This window comes from Salminus brasiliensis, chromosome 14, assembly GCF_030463535.1.
Source record: "Salminus brasiliensis chromosome 14, fSalBra1.hap2, whole genome shotgun sequence".
NCBI lineage: Eukaryota > Metazoa > Chordata > Actinopteri > Characiformes > Bryconidae > Salminus > Salminus brasiliensis.
In genome coordinates, this window is record NC_132891.1 from 36675598 (window position 1) to 36690562 (window position 14965).

The following is a 14965-nucleotide window of genomic DNA, read 5'->3' on the forward strand; positions in this document are numbered from 1 at the left end:
GCTGCACTAGACTGCTATATGGGACTGAGACCTGCTGCACTAGACTGCTATATGGGACTGAGACCTGCTGCACTAGACTGCTATATTGGACTGAGACCTGCTGCACTAGACTGATATATGGGACTGAGACCTGCTGCACTAAACCGATATATGGGACTGAGACCTGCTGCACTAAACTGATATATGGGACTGAGACCTGCTGCACTAGACTGCTATATTAAAGTGAGACCTGCTGCACTAGACTGCTATATTAAACTGAGACCTGCTGCACTAGACTGCTATATGGGACTGAGACCTGCTGCACTAGACTACTATATGGGACTGAGACCTGCTGCACTAGACTGCTATATTGGACTGAGACCTGCTGCACTAGACTGCTATATTAGACTGAGACCTGCTGCACTAGACTGCTATATTGGACTGAGACCTGCTGCACTAGACTGCTATATTAGACTGAGACCTGCTGCACTAGACTGCTATATGGGACTGAGACCTGCTGCACTAAACTGCTATATTGGACTGAGACCTGCTGCACTAGACTGCTATATTAGACTGAGACCAGCTGCACTAAACTGAGACCTGCTGCACTAGACTGCTATATGGGACTGAGACCTGCTGCACTAGACTGCTATATTAGACTGAGACCTGCTGCACTAGACTGCTATATTAGACTGAGACCTGCTGCACTAGACTGCTGTATTAGACTGAGACCTGCTGCACTAGACTGCTATGATAGACTACTATACGAGACTGAGACCTGCTGCACTAGACTGCTGTATTAGACTGAGACCTGCTGCACTACACTGCTATATTAGACTGAGACCTGCTGCACTAGACTGCTATATTAGACTGAGACCTGCTGCACTAGACTGATATATTAGACTGCTATATTAGACTGAGACCTGCTGCACTAGACTGATATATTAGACTGAGACCTGCTGCACTAGACTGATATATTAGACTGCTATATTAGACTGCTATATTAGACTGAGACCTGCTGCACTAAACTGAGACCTGCTGCACTAAACTGAGACCTGCTATACTAGACTGATATATGGGACTGAGACCTGCTGCACTAGACTGCTATATTAGACTAAGACCTGCTGCACTAGACTGAGACCTGCCATACTAAAATAGGTGACTGATATTTTCTTTTCTGCAGGTATTTAGTGTTTCTGTAGCTGTTTGTGTTTACACTCCTACTGTAAAGAAAGCTTGAATTTAAGTAAAATGTTCTATACACTCTGTTTAACTGTTTAATTTAATTATTATACAAATACTGAGTGAGTGCATTAGCTATCCCTTTACCTCTATATAGATTAAACAGTTTTTAGGTTCTAAACAGGAAGTGGTGTGCTGGGATAGAATACACAGCTGTTATGATTAAATATCTGCTCACAGAAACTTTATGAAAATATGAAAATATGGTTTTGATGTTAGTGGAGCTTTTTAACATCACATGGTTCAGCTTCTTACTGTGTGGAGCTGAGAACCTGCTAATTCCACTGCAGGACTGGAAACACTGTCTGCTCATTTCTCCCTGAAACAGTGATTAATAAAGCTGAACTAAACTGACTGATTATTGTTGAATCTGGGGTCCTGTATGAATGTATGAGTTATTATTAATAACAGCTGATCAGAAATCAGTGATCTGTATTTGAGTAGATCTGTCTGTGTGTTCTGCTAAAGTAACTGCTTTATCATTCTCTTCTGTGTGCAGTCAGATCATACCTGAACTCAGACAGAGACGGTCGTCTCCTTCACCACAACCTCTCTCCTCGTCAGTGGGATTATGTAGAGTTTACTTTACTGAACTCAGAACAGGATCTGAAAGAGTTTAGACTGAAGAAGTACGACCCATCAGACAGAGGAGTTCAGAAGCTGCAGAGAGTCATCGCATCATCCACAAAAGCTGAGTGAGTATTTGAATTCCACAGTATACTGATACAGTACGTGTAGGTGTGTGTGTGTGTGGGTGCGCGTGTGTCTTTTTACACATGTGTTTGTACTCTGTAATTGAATAATTAAACAGGAATCCCAGTACAGAGCAGTTCCTGGGAATTTTGAAAGCTCTGAACAGAATCAGGAAAAACAGTAATGTGACTGTGGAACTTCTACAGAACTTTAGTTTAACAACTTAGTTTAGTATAAGCTGTAAAACCTACCCTACCTTTTGGCAGGGCTTCTGCAAAGCAAGTGTGTTCTGCGTTTGGTTCTCTCAGTTTTGTGTTTGGTTTCAGTGTTCAGAGAGAAACGCTGCTAAAATGAGTTTAGCTCATTCAGAATTGTAGGAGCCGTCAGCAGTTCAGGCTAATAACATCACATCCTGTTAAACAGGAAATGTACAGGGTGTGTAAACACAAAGCCAGAGCTTGGAACCAGAACCCCTGCCTGTGCAGATTCCTGAACATGTGTCAGTCATGCAGATCATATATGCAGGCAGTTTGAGCTTTACTGTTATCGATGGAGGAAGAATTTCAGATGTTAGATGGAGAAGCTGCAGATAGTCACGCTAGTGTGTGCTCGCTCCACACAGCTAATTTACATACTTACATACCCCTCTTCCCTTCTCCTCTTTTCTCTTTCTGTTCCAGGCTTAATGACTGTGCTCTCACAGAGAAAAGCTGTTCAGTTCTGGCCTCAGTTCTCAGATCAGTGAACTCACTGAAAGATCTGAACCTGAGTAATAATAATAAACTGCAGGATTCAGGAGTGGAGGAGCTCAGTGAGGGACTGAAGAGTAAACACTGTAAACTGGAGACACTGAGGTAAGATCATCTGTTACTGTTAGTCTCTTTCTCTCTCTCTCTCTCTCTCTCTCTCTCTCTCTCTCTCTCTCTCTCTCTCACTCACACACACACACCATTAACTAAACGTGTGTGTATGTTGCCTAGGGTTGCAACGGTATGAGATTTTAACAGTATGATAACCGTTCACGTTTATCACTTTCAGTTTTTTTTACTGCTCTTAAGGGCATCATGAGCTTGACAATAAAATCTGCTACAGCATGATTCAGTGCTTTGATTTGTTTAGATGAGGGATCTAATTTAATTGCCTTGACTGTGTGACAGTTGGCTAAGCTGGATCAGGAAGTGTCTTTACACAGCTAGCTTGGCCCTAAATCATTAACATAATAATAATAATAATAATAAAAATAAATTATAGATGGGTAGATAGTAAAAGTACTAACCTTTACATGTACTCTTAGAAGTAATGATCCTGCATTTAAAATTGGATACAATTAGTAGTATTACCAGAAGAAGTATCACCATAAAAATATTTCATATCTGAGAAACTGAGCCTGGGTCAGTGTCTGGGATTTTTAGCAGTAAAACTGATGCTTACAACAGTAGTTGATCAATCGGTGTGAAAGGGCCTCAACAAGCTCACGCGCATCCAGCACGGCACAAGCTTCAAAGCCACACGCTCCACATTTCCAGCACCAGAGTGTCTATACGTTCAGATGACTCAGCACCTCTGCTGGTGCTTACCACGTGGATTGAGCATTAGCAAACAGAGATAGGATTAATAGTCGAAATTTCAAACAATTTTGTTAGAGATACCTACTCTGATCTGGACAAAGGGATGGTGTTCTCATAGATGGGAGAAGAGAAGGGGTATTTTGAGGTATAAGAGAAGTTTGAGGTATTCCCTCTTTTAGCTGCCACTTTACGCCTACATTGTTTGCAAATGGGAAACCCATCCTCACTCATCCACACGTCTGTTTTGCGGGTATCAGGAGCAGTCCCACACTGCTGATTTTTTTTAGGGGGGTGGAGATTGGTTACATCCACGGTTTGACAACCGTGAAACCAGTTACCGCTGCAACCCTAGTGTCGTCCTGTCGTCCTAGCTGTGATATTACAGTCTTTACTAATCATACTCAGTGAGATGATAAATAAGAATATGAAGACAATCGTAGTGTGTACAGTTTCTCCAGCAGAGAGGAAGCGGTCAGTGGAAATTCAGTTCCTGTGTCCAACACAGGGATTATGGTCGTCTTTGTCTCTCATCATTCACTACTGACCTCCATGTTTCTACGTTCTATGTTAATGATTACTCTTAAATGAGCCCTGACGTCACTGTGATGTGTTCTCTGCTGAGCTCTGGAGCATACGTAGATCATAAGGGGGTCAACATGATCTGTGGGTGATCTTGCTGCTGCAACACAGATGTATTGAACCGACAGTTCTGTGATGGACAGGCTGTTCAGATCTTCCTACAGATTACACTGTAGATAAAAAGAAAAACAAAAAAAAAAAAAGAAAACATTGGACCGACCCTTTTCCTTTATGTTTCCTACGCCACGTTCATAAAGCAGATTACAATGATTTTCTTCAGTGTGACTCAGATTTGTTATGTGTGGCAGTGTGAACAAGAGCACACACTGAATTTACTTTCATAGTGGTGTTAAAATCTGACAGTCAGATCAGAATTCACACACTTACATCAGTCCAACCCAGCCTTCATCACAGCTCTGAGCATGAGGACAGGGGGGTCCTGCAGAACCCGTCTACACACTTCAGTGGAGTTTCATGATTTAACACAGCCTTCAGTTCAGGAAGGGCTTGTTAATTAGCTGATTAACTGAATCAGGTGTGTTTGATCAGGGGAAAGTCTTACAGCACTGTCATCAATGCTTATTATCATAACACAGCAGGTTCAGAACAGAAGGCAATTAAACCAAAACCAGTACCCAGATTCATTTAAAACAAAGCTTCTCCATTTTATCACAAAAACAATTATTTAAAACAATATATAAAACTGACAGAGCCCTAATGACACTAATGCTAATGATTTACAGTAAAACCAGAAGTTGTACATACACTGTATAAAACATTACATCCACTGTCTGATCTTAAATCTCTCTGGGTTTAAGGGAGTCAGGATTATATCATTATTTAAGGTCACAGGTTTTCATACACTAAGATGACTGTCTGTAAACAGGTGAAACGGGTGAAAGCCCAGATGAGGTCATGGCTTTTGAAAGATTTTGATAGGTTAATTGATATTTGAGTTAATTGGAGGCACACCTGTGGACCTCAAACACACAGTTTGATCTGATCAGCAAACATATCAGAAGATCCTAACTGATCTATAACCAGAAAGGTTTAGTCTGATTTGAGATCAGACAGTGTGTGTAAACTTCGGGTTTCAACTGTAAGTATAGATGTTTTTCTTATATGTACTGATACGAAAAACCATAAAGTCAAACGTGTGTGTGTGTTTCCCTCTCTGGTCAGTGTAGTAGAACCTATTGGCCTTACTATTCAATTTCTCCTGCCCTCTGAACCCTCTGTAGCCAACAGCCAGATTCAGATCCACCAAAACAACAGAAATGAAAACAAAGACAAAATACACTGATCTGCCAAAACATTACAACCACACACACGTTAGGAGTGGACTGTTCTGTTTCTTTATGGAGGAGGAATTTCAGATCTCATTAGTATGAAGAAGAGAATCAGCAGATAGTCATGATAGTGCGCTCTCACACCCAGCTACTTTACATACCCCCCGCCCACCTCCACCACCTCCACCCCCTCCGTCAGTCTGTTTGTATGCAGTGTTCTGATGTGTACTCGTTTCTGTTCTAGGCTGAATGAGTGTTCTCTCTCAGAGGAAAGCTGTGCAGTTCTGGCCTCAGTTCTCTGCTCACCGAGCTTAACACTGAAAGAGCTGAACCTGAGTGAGAATATACTGCAGGATTCAGGAGTGAAGAAGCTCAGTGAGGGACTGAAGAGTGAACACTGTAGACTGGAGACACTGAGGTAAGATCATCTGTTACTGATGAATGCAGATCACACATGAGTTTAGTTAGTGTTCTGTGTAAGGCTGTCTCTCTTGCGCTCTCTCTCTCTCTGTCTCTCTAATGAGAGAGATTATACAGTAGTATTACATTCTTTACTAATCATAATCATACATAGATGAAAGCGAGATGATAAATATGAATAAGAAACTACAAACACCCTCAGGCAGACGCACTGTGTAAAGTTCCACCAGCAGAGAGGAAGCTGTCCATGTGATTGGTTATTTTGCAGATATTGACTTATCAGAGCCGAAGCCACACCGACTTTCTGATAGAGGGTCATGTAGAGTCCACTCTGTTGAGCCTGTTCCTCTAATTAAACCCAGATTCAGGGTGAACAGAAAGTCTGTTCTAACAGCTTAACCTGTATTAAACTGGTTTACCCAACTTCCTCTGATCAGCACCACTGATCTAACACTACACTAGCACTACAACTTATACTATGATTCATTTTATAGCTGAATTCTAAAGCTGTTCTCAGTGACACCATTACTGGTCAGGGATTTGATGCTCTGTCTCACAGAAACATGGATTAGACCACGCTTGCAAACCACAGGTACATACACCACCCTTGTGTGTGGCGGGGTGGAGTTATAGCTGCTATTTACATTATACTCTAATCATAAACCAGAACACTGGTCGTAAATTCTCATCCTCTACAGCTGGTAGTTTTATTGATGACCTCCCAGATCTATAATTCCTCAAACTGGATATTACTACTAAAGGAATAGAGAATATTAGAAGAATATTGTGGCACCCTTGAGACATTAAAGGATTAGGCAGTGAAAGCTCATCCCATGGTTTAATGATCAAATCCGTTCTCCTAAAGCAGAAATAGTAGCTGACTGCACTAGAAATATTCCTGGAAAGACAGTCTTGTAGAACAGAGAGCACCTACAGAGACACATTTAGCTTGTCTTTAGTAATCCTAGACTACAGTCTCTAAACTCAGTTAGGCAGACAGCTGATAAACTTCAAACACCAGCCGTCTGCAGTATAATAATTTAATGAATTCATGAATAATAAAATTTATATTACACAAAAAACTACACATTGAATTTCAACAAGCCTGATGCTTTACACAGCTTATGCAGATAAAGACCATAAACACACCAAACACACCATACTCTCAGGAAGTGACCACTGTGTGTTTAAGACTGTAAAGAAAGTAAGACTTATGGAACAGGTTTAGGGTTTAGAATTAGACTGTTTTACAGCTGGGTTTTAGTTCTGTACTGAGCTCTAATTTTTCAGCTGTGCTGAGTAACACACACGATAAGACATGTATACATGTATAAATGACTGATGGAGTTTCTGTACCAAACTAAATAGACTGAACTGCAAGACAGTTAAGAAAAATGACAAAAATTCAGACAATATTTCTCAAGAATAATCTTCACAGCACTGTAAATCTGTTCCTGCCATGTTCCAGTCCATGGGAAACCCCCTGGTAGTTCACTGCCACTAGGTGATCACTGCAGACCCTCAAAGACCTGTTTTCATATGTATCAATATTAACAACATATCAAGGAGGTCCCGCTGCCTGTAGTCATCATTAGCACAGGTCCCTGTCTCAGTGGAAACGAGTGGAACCCTGATTCCTGCTCTTCCACAGCCCTTAATAGATCCCCTTACATCACTGATACTGAGCAGAATCACAGCTGCTGAAACCAGAGCAAAGCCGGCAGCATGAGTGATCTGCTGACCCACTTTACTTTCTTAAACCAACCAGAAACTGGAGCAGTTTATCCCCCACCAACACAAACTACAATCCATAAAAAAGAGAAAAGGTAGATTTTGCTAAGAAAGTAGTTTATTTAATGTTTTGTATTTGTAAAACATATTACAATTTTTTTATATTGGCAAATGAATTAGCATACATAAATGGACACATCTATTATAATGTATTTTGCAAAACAATCACTGGTGGTGAAAGAAAAAATTGACAGTAAATATCGAAACTGCATGAATTGACATAAAAAGCTGTGTAATGCATCTAGAAAACATAAACCAAAAAACTGTGATTCATTCATTATGACTTTATTCATTATTCATTAGGATTTATTCATTATCACTTCTTTAAAAACATGAAGTAAAACACTGAGCAATAATGTCATTATCAGTGCTTGAAGTGGGCCTGAACTCACCAGTACACAGGACAGTCACTTGTACATTTTACTCTTTGCTGTTTTTTGTCTTGCGTAGCGGTACTTCTCTCAAGCTGCAGGTGTTGTGCCAAATTCGGACTTTCTGCCAGATTCCAGAATTCTTCTGGTTCACGGACATCTTATATGCAACACATGGGATTACGCTGGGGATTTCTTTTGTTGTTGTTGATCTTTCATTAACAAACTAAAGACAACGTTTTAGTTCAGCAAACTTTCAGCTGTATAAGTGTTCAGTATGGAGGAATATCAGAATCAAAGTTAGAATTAAATTCTCCCATTAAATCAAGCAGGTTTGGGCTCAACATTTCATTTTAAATTCAATAGTTGTATTTATATTTGGCAAGTGGTACATTATTATTGATATGTCATTCACACCGAGATGGTAATTCTGTATGAGTAGCTTTAATTTAATCACTGAGAAAGTGTTCAGTGATTCAGAACCCTGACTGTTTCTCAGAAATCTGACATGAACAGAACAGCAAGATCACATGTTCAGACTTAAAGTGCAGATCTGGACTCCAGTCTAACAGCGCTCGCGTCAGTGCTCAATAATTCTGCAGCACGCTCAGTTAGTTTCACACTGATGCTACTCCTGACTTCAGTGCTCCAGACTGAGCGTAGCAAGCCAGAATATGTTCCTGTGTAGAAGTGCAGTGTCAGCAGTGATACAGGTGCAGAGTCAGCAGTGATACAGGTTCAGTATCAGCAGTGATACAGGTTCAGTATCAGCAGTGATACGGGTGCAGTATCAGCAGTGATACGGGTACAGTATCAGCAGTGATACGGGTGCAGTGTCAGCAGTGATACGGGTGCAGTATCAGCAGTGATACGGGTGCAGTGTCAGCAGTGATACGGGTGCAGTATCAGCAGTGATACGGGTGCAGGATCAGCAGTGATACGGGTACAGTGTCAGCAGTTGTACGGGTTCAGTATCAGCAGTGATACGGGTGCAGTGTCAGTAGTGATACGGGTTCAGTATCAGCAGTGATACGGGTGCAGGATCAGCAGTGATACGGGTGCGGGAACAGTGTAGGTGTTCTGTATGGCTGATACCGGTCCATATTAGAAGTCAGTATCAATATAATGTAGAGAAACACAAATAAATAGTGCCTCATTAGTCTGTTTGCGTAACCGTTTCCGAAGATCTCCTGAATGAAGCTCATTTAAAGTTCAAGTTCTAGTTAAGATCTGAGTTCCAGGGCTTTAGTTACTTTAGTGTGTGTGTGTATTTGTATGTATCTAGCTTCTGATCAATTCTCTTTCTCTCCCAGTCTGGAAAGGTGTTCTCTCACAAAAGGAAGCTGGTCAGATCTGGCCTCAGTTCTCAGATCAGTGAACTCACTGAAAGATCTGAACCTGAGTTACAATAAACTGCTGGATTCAGGAGTGGAGGAGCTCAGTGAGGGACTGAAGAGTGAACACTGTAAACTGGAGACACTGAGGTAAGATCATCTGTTAATGATGGGTGCAGATCATACACACATACAGTACGTACAGCCCACACACAAATACACACACACACACACAAAATAGCACACACATTTGAACTGTGTGCAGGTGAGAATTTCAAAAGAGAGCTTTATTGTATAAAGAATAAAAGCAACACCTACCCTCTCTCTATGTATGTCTTTTTGCCTCCTTCTGTCCCTTTCTCCCTCAGTGTTGGTAAAAGTTCAGTAGCAGCTGTACATTTCAGCTGGAATGTGTAAATGGAATGTAGAATGTATTGTAAGGCTCAGACAGTGCCCTCCATAATGTTTGGGACAGACACTCCCTCTGCTCCACAGTTCAACGTTTCAGATAAACTAGTCAGACGTGATTAAAGTCCCCATTCCAGACTTTAATTTAAGGGTATTTGATCCATTCCACTTTTGTAAAAGTGCTGTTTAAATTACAGCACTTCTACACACTCCCCCTAATTCTAGAACATTGTAATGTTTGGGACACAACAGTGACGGGTCCATTAAAGCAGTCATGTTTAAGCAGTCATGTTTAGCACTGTGTTGTATACTGGGTCTCTTGCCTGCAGTGACTGTTTAAAGTGCTGCTATTGTGGTGATGCTTTGTAGAGCCTCTAATGCAGCAGTCTTCAGCTCTGACTTGTTTCAGGCTCTTTAAATCACGTGACTAAATGAACTTCTCCACTTTGAAAAACACACAGGTGGTGTTTTCTCTGCAGTGTGTTTGGGATCATTATCTTGCTGTGGGTTGAAGCTCCAAATAAACGTTCTGGAGTCTCGAACATTATTGACTGTTCCTCTCCTGGAGTCTTGTTTTTCCAGTCAGTGTCTGACCTCATGATGTAGAGTGTGTAAGAAATGCTCCTTATCTGTACAGAGACTGTAGATGAGGGGGTTCAGCTGGATGTGTGTTTGAGTCATTTTCACTCTTCATTTCTGAGAAATGGACGATGAGTCTTCCTCCTACTGAATCTTCCAGGAACTGACGGCACGGGATCTCCTCCTGAAGAAAAGTAAAGCTGGACTGTAGTGGTTGATTGATACTGACTGATGTTTACCTCAGAGAGCAGTAATGTGTGAGGGAGCTGGTTATCAATGTGCGGTCACTGTGGTTCATCACGGTAAACAGTGAGGAGGACTGAGTGAAGATCAGATGTTAATGAGATGTTCTTCTTCTTCTCTCTGCAGGTTGTCTTACTGCGTTATCACAGATACAGGCTGTGCTGCTCTGACTTCAGCTCTTACAGAGAACCCCTCATCAGCTTTAACACAGCTGGATCTGAACGGTAATCAGATAACAGAGTCAGGACTGCAGAAGAAGATCTCTCAGCTGAAGCAGAAATTTCCTCACCTGACAGTAAAGTAAGCAGCTGAATTTTACACTGTTCTCCTCACACACACACACACACACACACACACACACACACACACACACTGGTACTCCTTACACGCACTCTGTACTCCTTACACACACACACACTCTGCTCCTCACTCCTCACACACACACTCTACTCCTCACACACACACTATACTCCTCACACACACTGCACACTGTACTCCTCACACACTCTCTACTCCACACACACACACTCTACTCCTTACACACACACACACTCTACTCCTCACACACACACACTCTACTCCTAACTCCTCACACACAAACTCTACTCCTCACACACACACACTCTACTCCTCACACACACACACACACACACACACACTCTACTCCTCACACACACACACACACACTCTACTCCTCACACACACTGCACACTGTACTCCTCACACACTCTCTACTCCACACACACACACTCTACTCCTTACACACACACTCTACTCCTTACACACACACTCTACTCCTCACACACACAAACACACACACACACACACTGTACTCCTCACACACACATTGTATTCCTCACACACACACTGTACTCCTTACATACACATATTCTACTCATCTCACACATTCTATTCCTCACACACACACACACACTGTTCTCTCCTCACACACACAGTTCTCCTTACACACACACACACTGTACTCCTTACTCACACACTGTACTCCTTACTCACACACTGTACTCCTCACATACTCTGTACTCCACACACACACACACAGTTCTCTTCTCACACACACAGTTCTCCTTACACACACACACACTATACTCCTCACACACTCTGTACTCCTCACACACTCTGTACTCCTCACACACACACACACACACACACACACACTGTTTCCCTCTCACACACACTCTGTTCTTCTCTCACACACACTCTGTTCTCCTCTCACACACACACACTGTTCTCCTCTTACACACACACTCTGTACTCCTAACACACACACTCTGTACTCCTTACACACACTCTGTACTCCTCACACACACACTTTGTACTCTTCACACACACACTCTGTACTCTTCACACGCACACTTTGTACTCTTCACACACACACTCTGTACTCTTCACACACACACTCTGTACTCTTCACACACACACTCTGTACTCTTCACACACACACTCTGTACTCTTCACACACACACTCTGTACTCACCAGTGTCTTACTTTTTGTTTTGCAGTGCTGATTCATGAAGTGCGAAGTATCTGATACAGAAGAAGAAGAACGTCTTATTGCATCCTCAGAGACAGACACACACACACACTGACACACAGAGACAGTGTGATTCTACACTGTTAAATCTTTGTTTCCTCATTGGTCAGAATCTAAACACCTACAGGGACGTGTTCATCACAACCCTTATGTGTGAATGTTTGAAGATGAGACAGCATTGGTGATGATCCAACCTCCTACTCTAACTGTATGATTCTGTTTTTAGCACCAAATGTTCCAAATTCTGCTGCCTGCTTCAGCTCAAATACAGTATAACCTGCTTCAGCTCAGATACAGTATAGACCTGCTTCAGCTCAGATACAGTATAAACCTGCTTCAGCTCAGATACAGTATAGACCTGCTTCAGTTCAGATACAGTATAAACCTGCTTCAGCTCAGATACAGTATAGACCTGCTTCAGCTCAGATACAGTATAAACCTGCTTCAGCTCAGATACAGTATAACCTGCTTCAGTTCAGATACAGTATAGACCTGCTTCAGCTCAGTACAGTATGACCTGCTTCAGCTCAAATACAGTATAAACCTGCTTCAGCTCAAATACAGTATAACCTGCTTCAGCTCAGTACAGTATGACCTGCTTCAGCTCAGATACAGTATAACCTGCTTCAGCTCAAATACAGTATAGACCTGCTTCAGCTCAGTACAGTATGACCTGCTTCAGCTCAAATACAGTATAAACCTGCTTCAGCTCAAATACAGTATAAACCTGCTTCAGCTCAAATACAGTATAGACCTGCTTCAGCTCAGATACAGTATAGACCTGCTTCAGCTCAAATACAGTATAGACCTGCTTCAGCTCAGATACAGTATAACCTGCTTCAGCTCAAATACAGTATAAACCTGCTTCAGCTCAGATACAGTATAAACTGCTTCAGCTCAGATACAGTATAAACTGCTTCAGCTCAAATACAGTATAAACCTGCTTCAGCTCAAATACAGTATAGACCTGCTTCAGCTCAAATACAGTATAGACCTGCTTCAGCTCAGATACAGTATAACCTGCTTCAGCTCAAATACAGTATAGACCTGCTTCAGCTCAGATACAGTATAACCTGCTTTAGCTCAGATACAGTATAAACCTGCTTCAGCTCAGATACAGTATAGACCTGCTTCAGTTCAGAAACAGTATAGACCTGCTTCAGCTCAGATACAGTATAAACCTGCTTCAGCTCAGATACAGTATAACCTGCTTCAGTTCAGATACAGTATAGACCTGCTTCAGCTCAGATACAGTATAAACCTGCTTCAGCTCAGATACAGTATAACCTGCTTCAGTTCAGATACAGTATAGACCTGCTTCAGCTCAGATACAGTATAACCTGCTTCAGTTCAGATACAGTATAGACCTGCTTCAGCTCAGATAACCCTCAGTGCAGTGAAGGAACTCTTTGTGAAGACCTGTAGAGCTAACAGGAAACTGTGCAGCAGTGCTGAACTGTGAATAATCCCTCAGTGTAAACTTTTATACTGTTCTGCTTTACTAACACCACCCTGTTACACACACACCACCCTGTTACACACACATACCACCCTGTTACACACACACACACCACCCTGTTACATACATATACCACCCTGTTACACATGCATATAATCTCTTACATACACGTACAACCCTGTTACATATAACCTGTCAATGGTGGCAAATTCAGGTCCAGAAAGTAAACGTGCACGTATTTGTCACTATACTATGTACAGCGAAATGTGTCCTCCGCATTTAACCCATCTGTGGTAGTGAACACACACTCACACTAGTGAACTAGGGGCAGTGAGTACACACACACCCAGAGTGGTGGGCAGCCAACTCCAGTGCCCGGGGAGCAAAGAGAGTAAAGGGCCTTGCTTAAGGGCCCAACAAGAGCCCGGGAATCGAACCCACAACCTGTTATCAAAAGCCCTGCGCTCTAACCGCTGAACCACCACTGCCACTGCAGAACTACCCAGACGGTCCTGGGGCTGATTTTTACTTTCTGAACCTGAATTTCTGAATCTCTGTAATCTGTTATATATATAAAATAAACCCTGTTACTTTTTCAAACCAATACACATACACACACCACCCTGTTACACACACACACCACCCTGTTACACACACATACCACCCTGTTACACACACATATCACCCTGTTACACACACATACCACCCTGTTACACATGCATATAGTATGTATATACATGTATATATGTGTAATCTGTCACAGTTTGAAGCCAATAAAATGAATGTTAAAATTCTCTGGTCCACGTCTGTCTCTTAGTGCTAAACAGTAATCTCTGTTAGGCCTCTTCTCTTGGCTTCACTGTCGTACGCTTTAAACCCCCTACATTTACATCCTCTCATTAAAATCAGCTCAGGTCCAAATGGGCAGTGGGGAGGTGTCTGTGAACTGTGTAATTAGATCTTGAGGGTAATCATTTTGGGACCTCACTAACACACGTTTAGATGGTTTTGAGGCTCTGTGGTCAGCAGCTGGTATTTTAAGGCCGTGGTCAGTGATGTAATATGAATTCTGATCATCGCTCGACTCTACACACCTTCTCTACTCTGACCTCTTCTGCTGTTGGAGTAAAGCCACACTGCTCTTCATTACACCATCACTCGCTGGACCCTGGTCTGCTCCTACTGGTTAGAACAGTGAAGTGTATTGTTGTCAGCTGGGTAATAGATGCACTGTTTACTTCATTACTAAATATTTGAATGATAATTAATGTTAATGTTATTTTAATGTTAATCCCTGATTGTTGTAAATACTCAGCTACACTAAAAATGAGTCAAATTTAAATTGTAAAATTCAGAGAAAAACTCATTTGTAAACATTGGTAATAAATATTATTCATAAATAATTTGACTTAATTTTAAGAAGCAGTGTGTATTAAAATTGGAGGAGGTGAGAGAGAA

General features: G+C 41.7%; 2 protein-coding genes across 2 annotated transcripts in view; both read left to right on the forward strand.

Moving 5' to 3' along the window:
* LOC140577234 (ribonuclease inhibitor-like) overlaps positions 1-14301 on the forward strand; it is a 237155-nt gene extending 222854 nt beyond the window's left edge. Inside the window, exon 15 of the mRNA XM_072697104.1 lies at positions 12017-14301. Within this exon, the coding sequence (XP_072553205.1) occupies positions 12017-12029 (13 nt within the window). The 3' untranslated portion in view covers positions 12030-14301. The remainder of the gene's footprint in view (positions 1-12016) is intronic.
* LOC140577232 (uncharacterized) overlaps positions 1-14965 on the forward strand; it is a 222032-nt gene that overhangs the window by 106766 nt on the left and 100301 nt on the right. The window contains exons 14-18 of the mRNA XM_072697100.1: positions 1721-1916; positions 2595-2768; positions 5595-5768; positions 9246-9416; positions 10623-10796. Of these exons, the coding sequence (XP_072553201.1) occupies positions 1721-1916; positions 2595-2768; positions 5595-5768; positions 9246-9416; positions 10623-10796 (889 nt within the window). The remainder of the gene's footprint in view (positions 1-1720; positions 1917-2594; positions 2769-5594; positions 5769-9245; positions 9417-10622; positions 10797-14965) is intronic.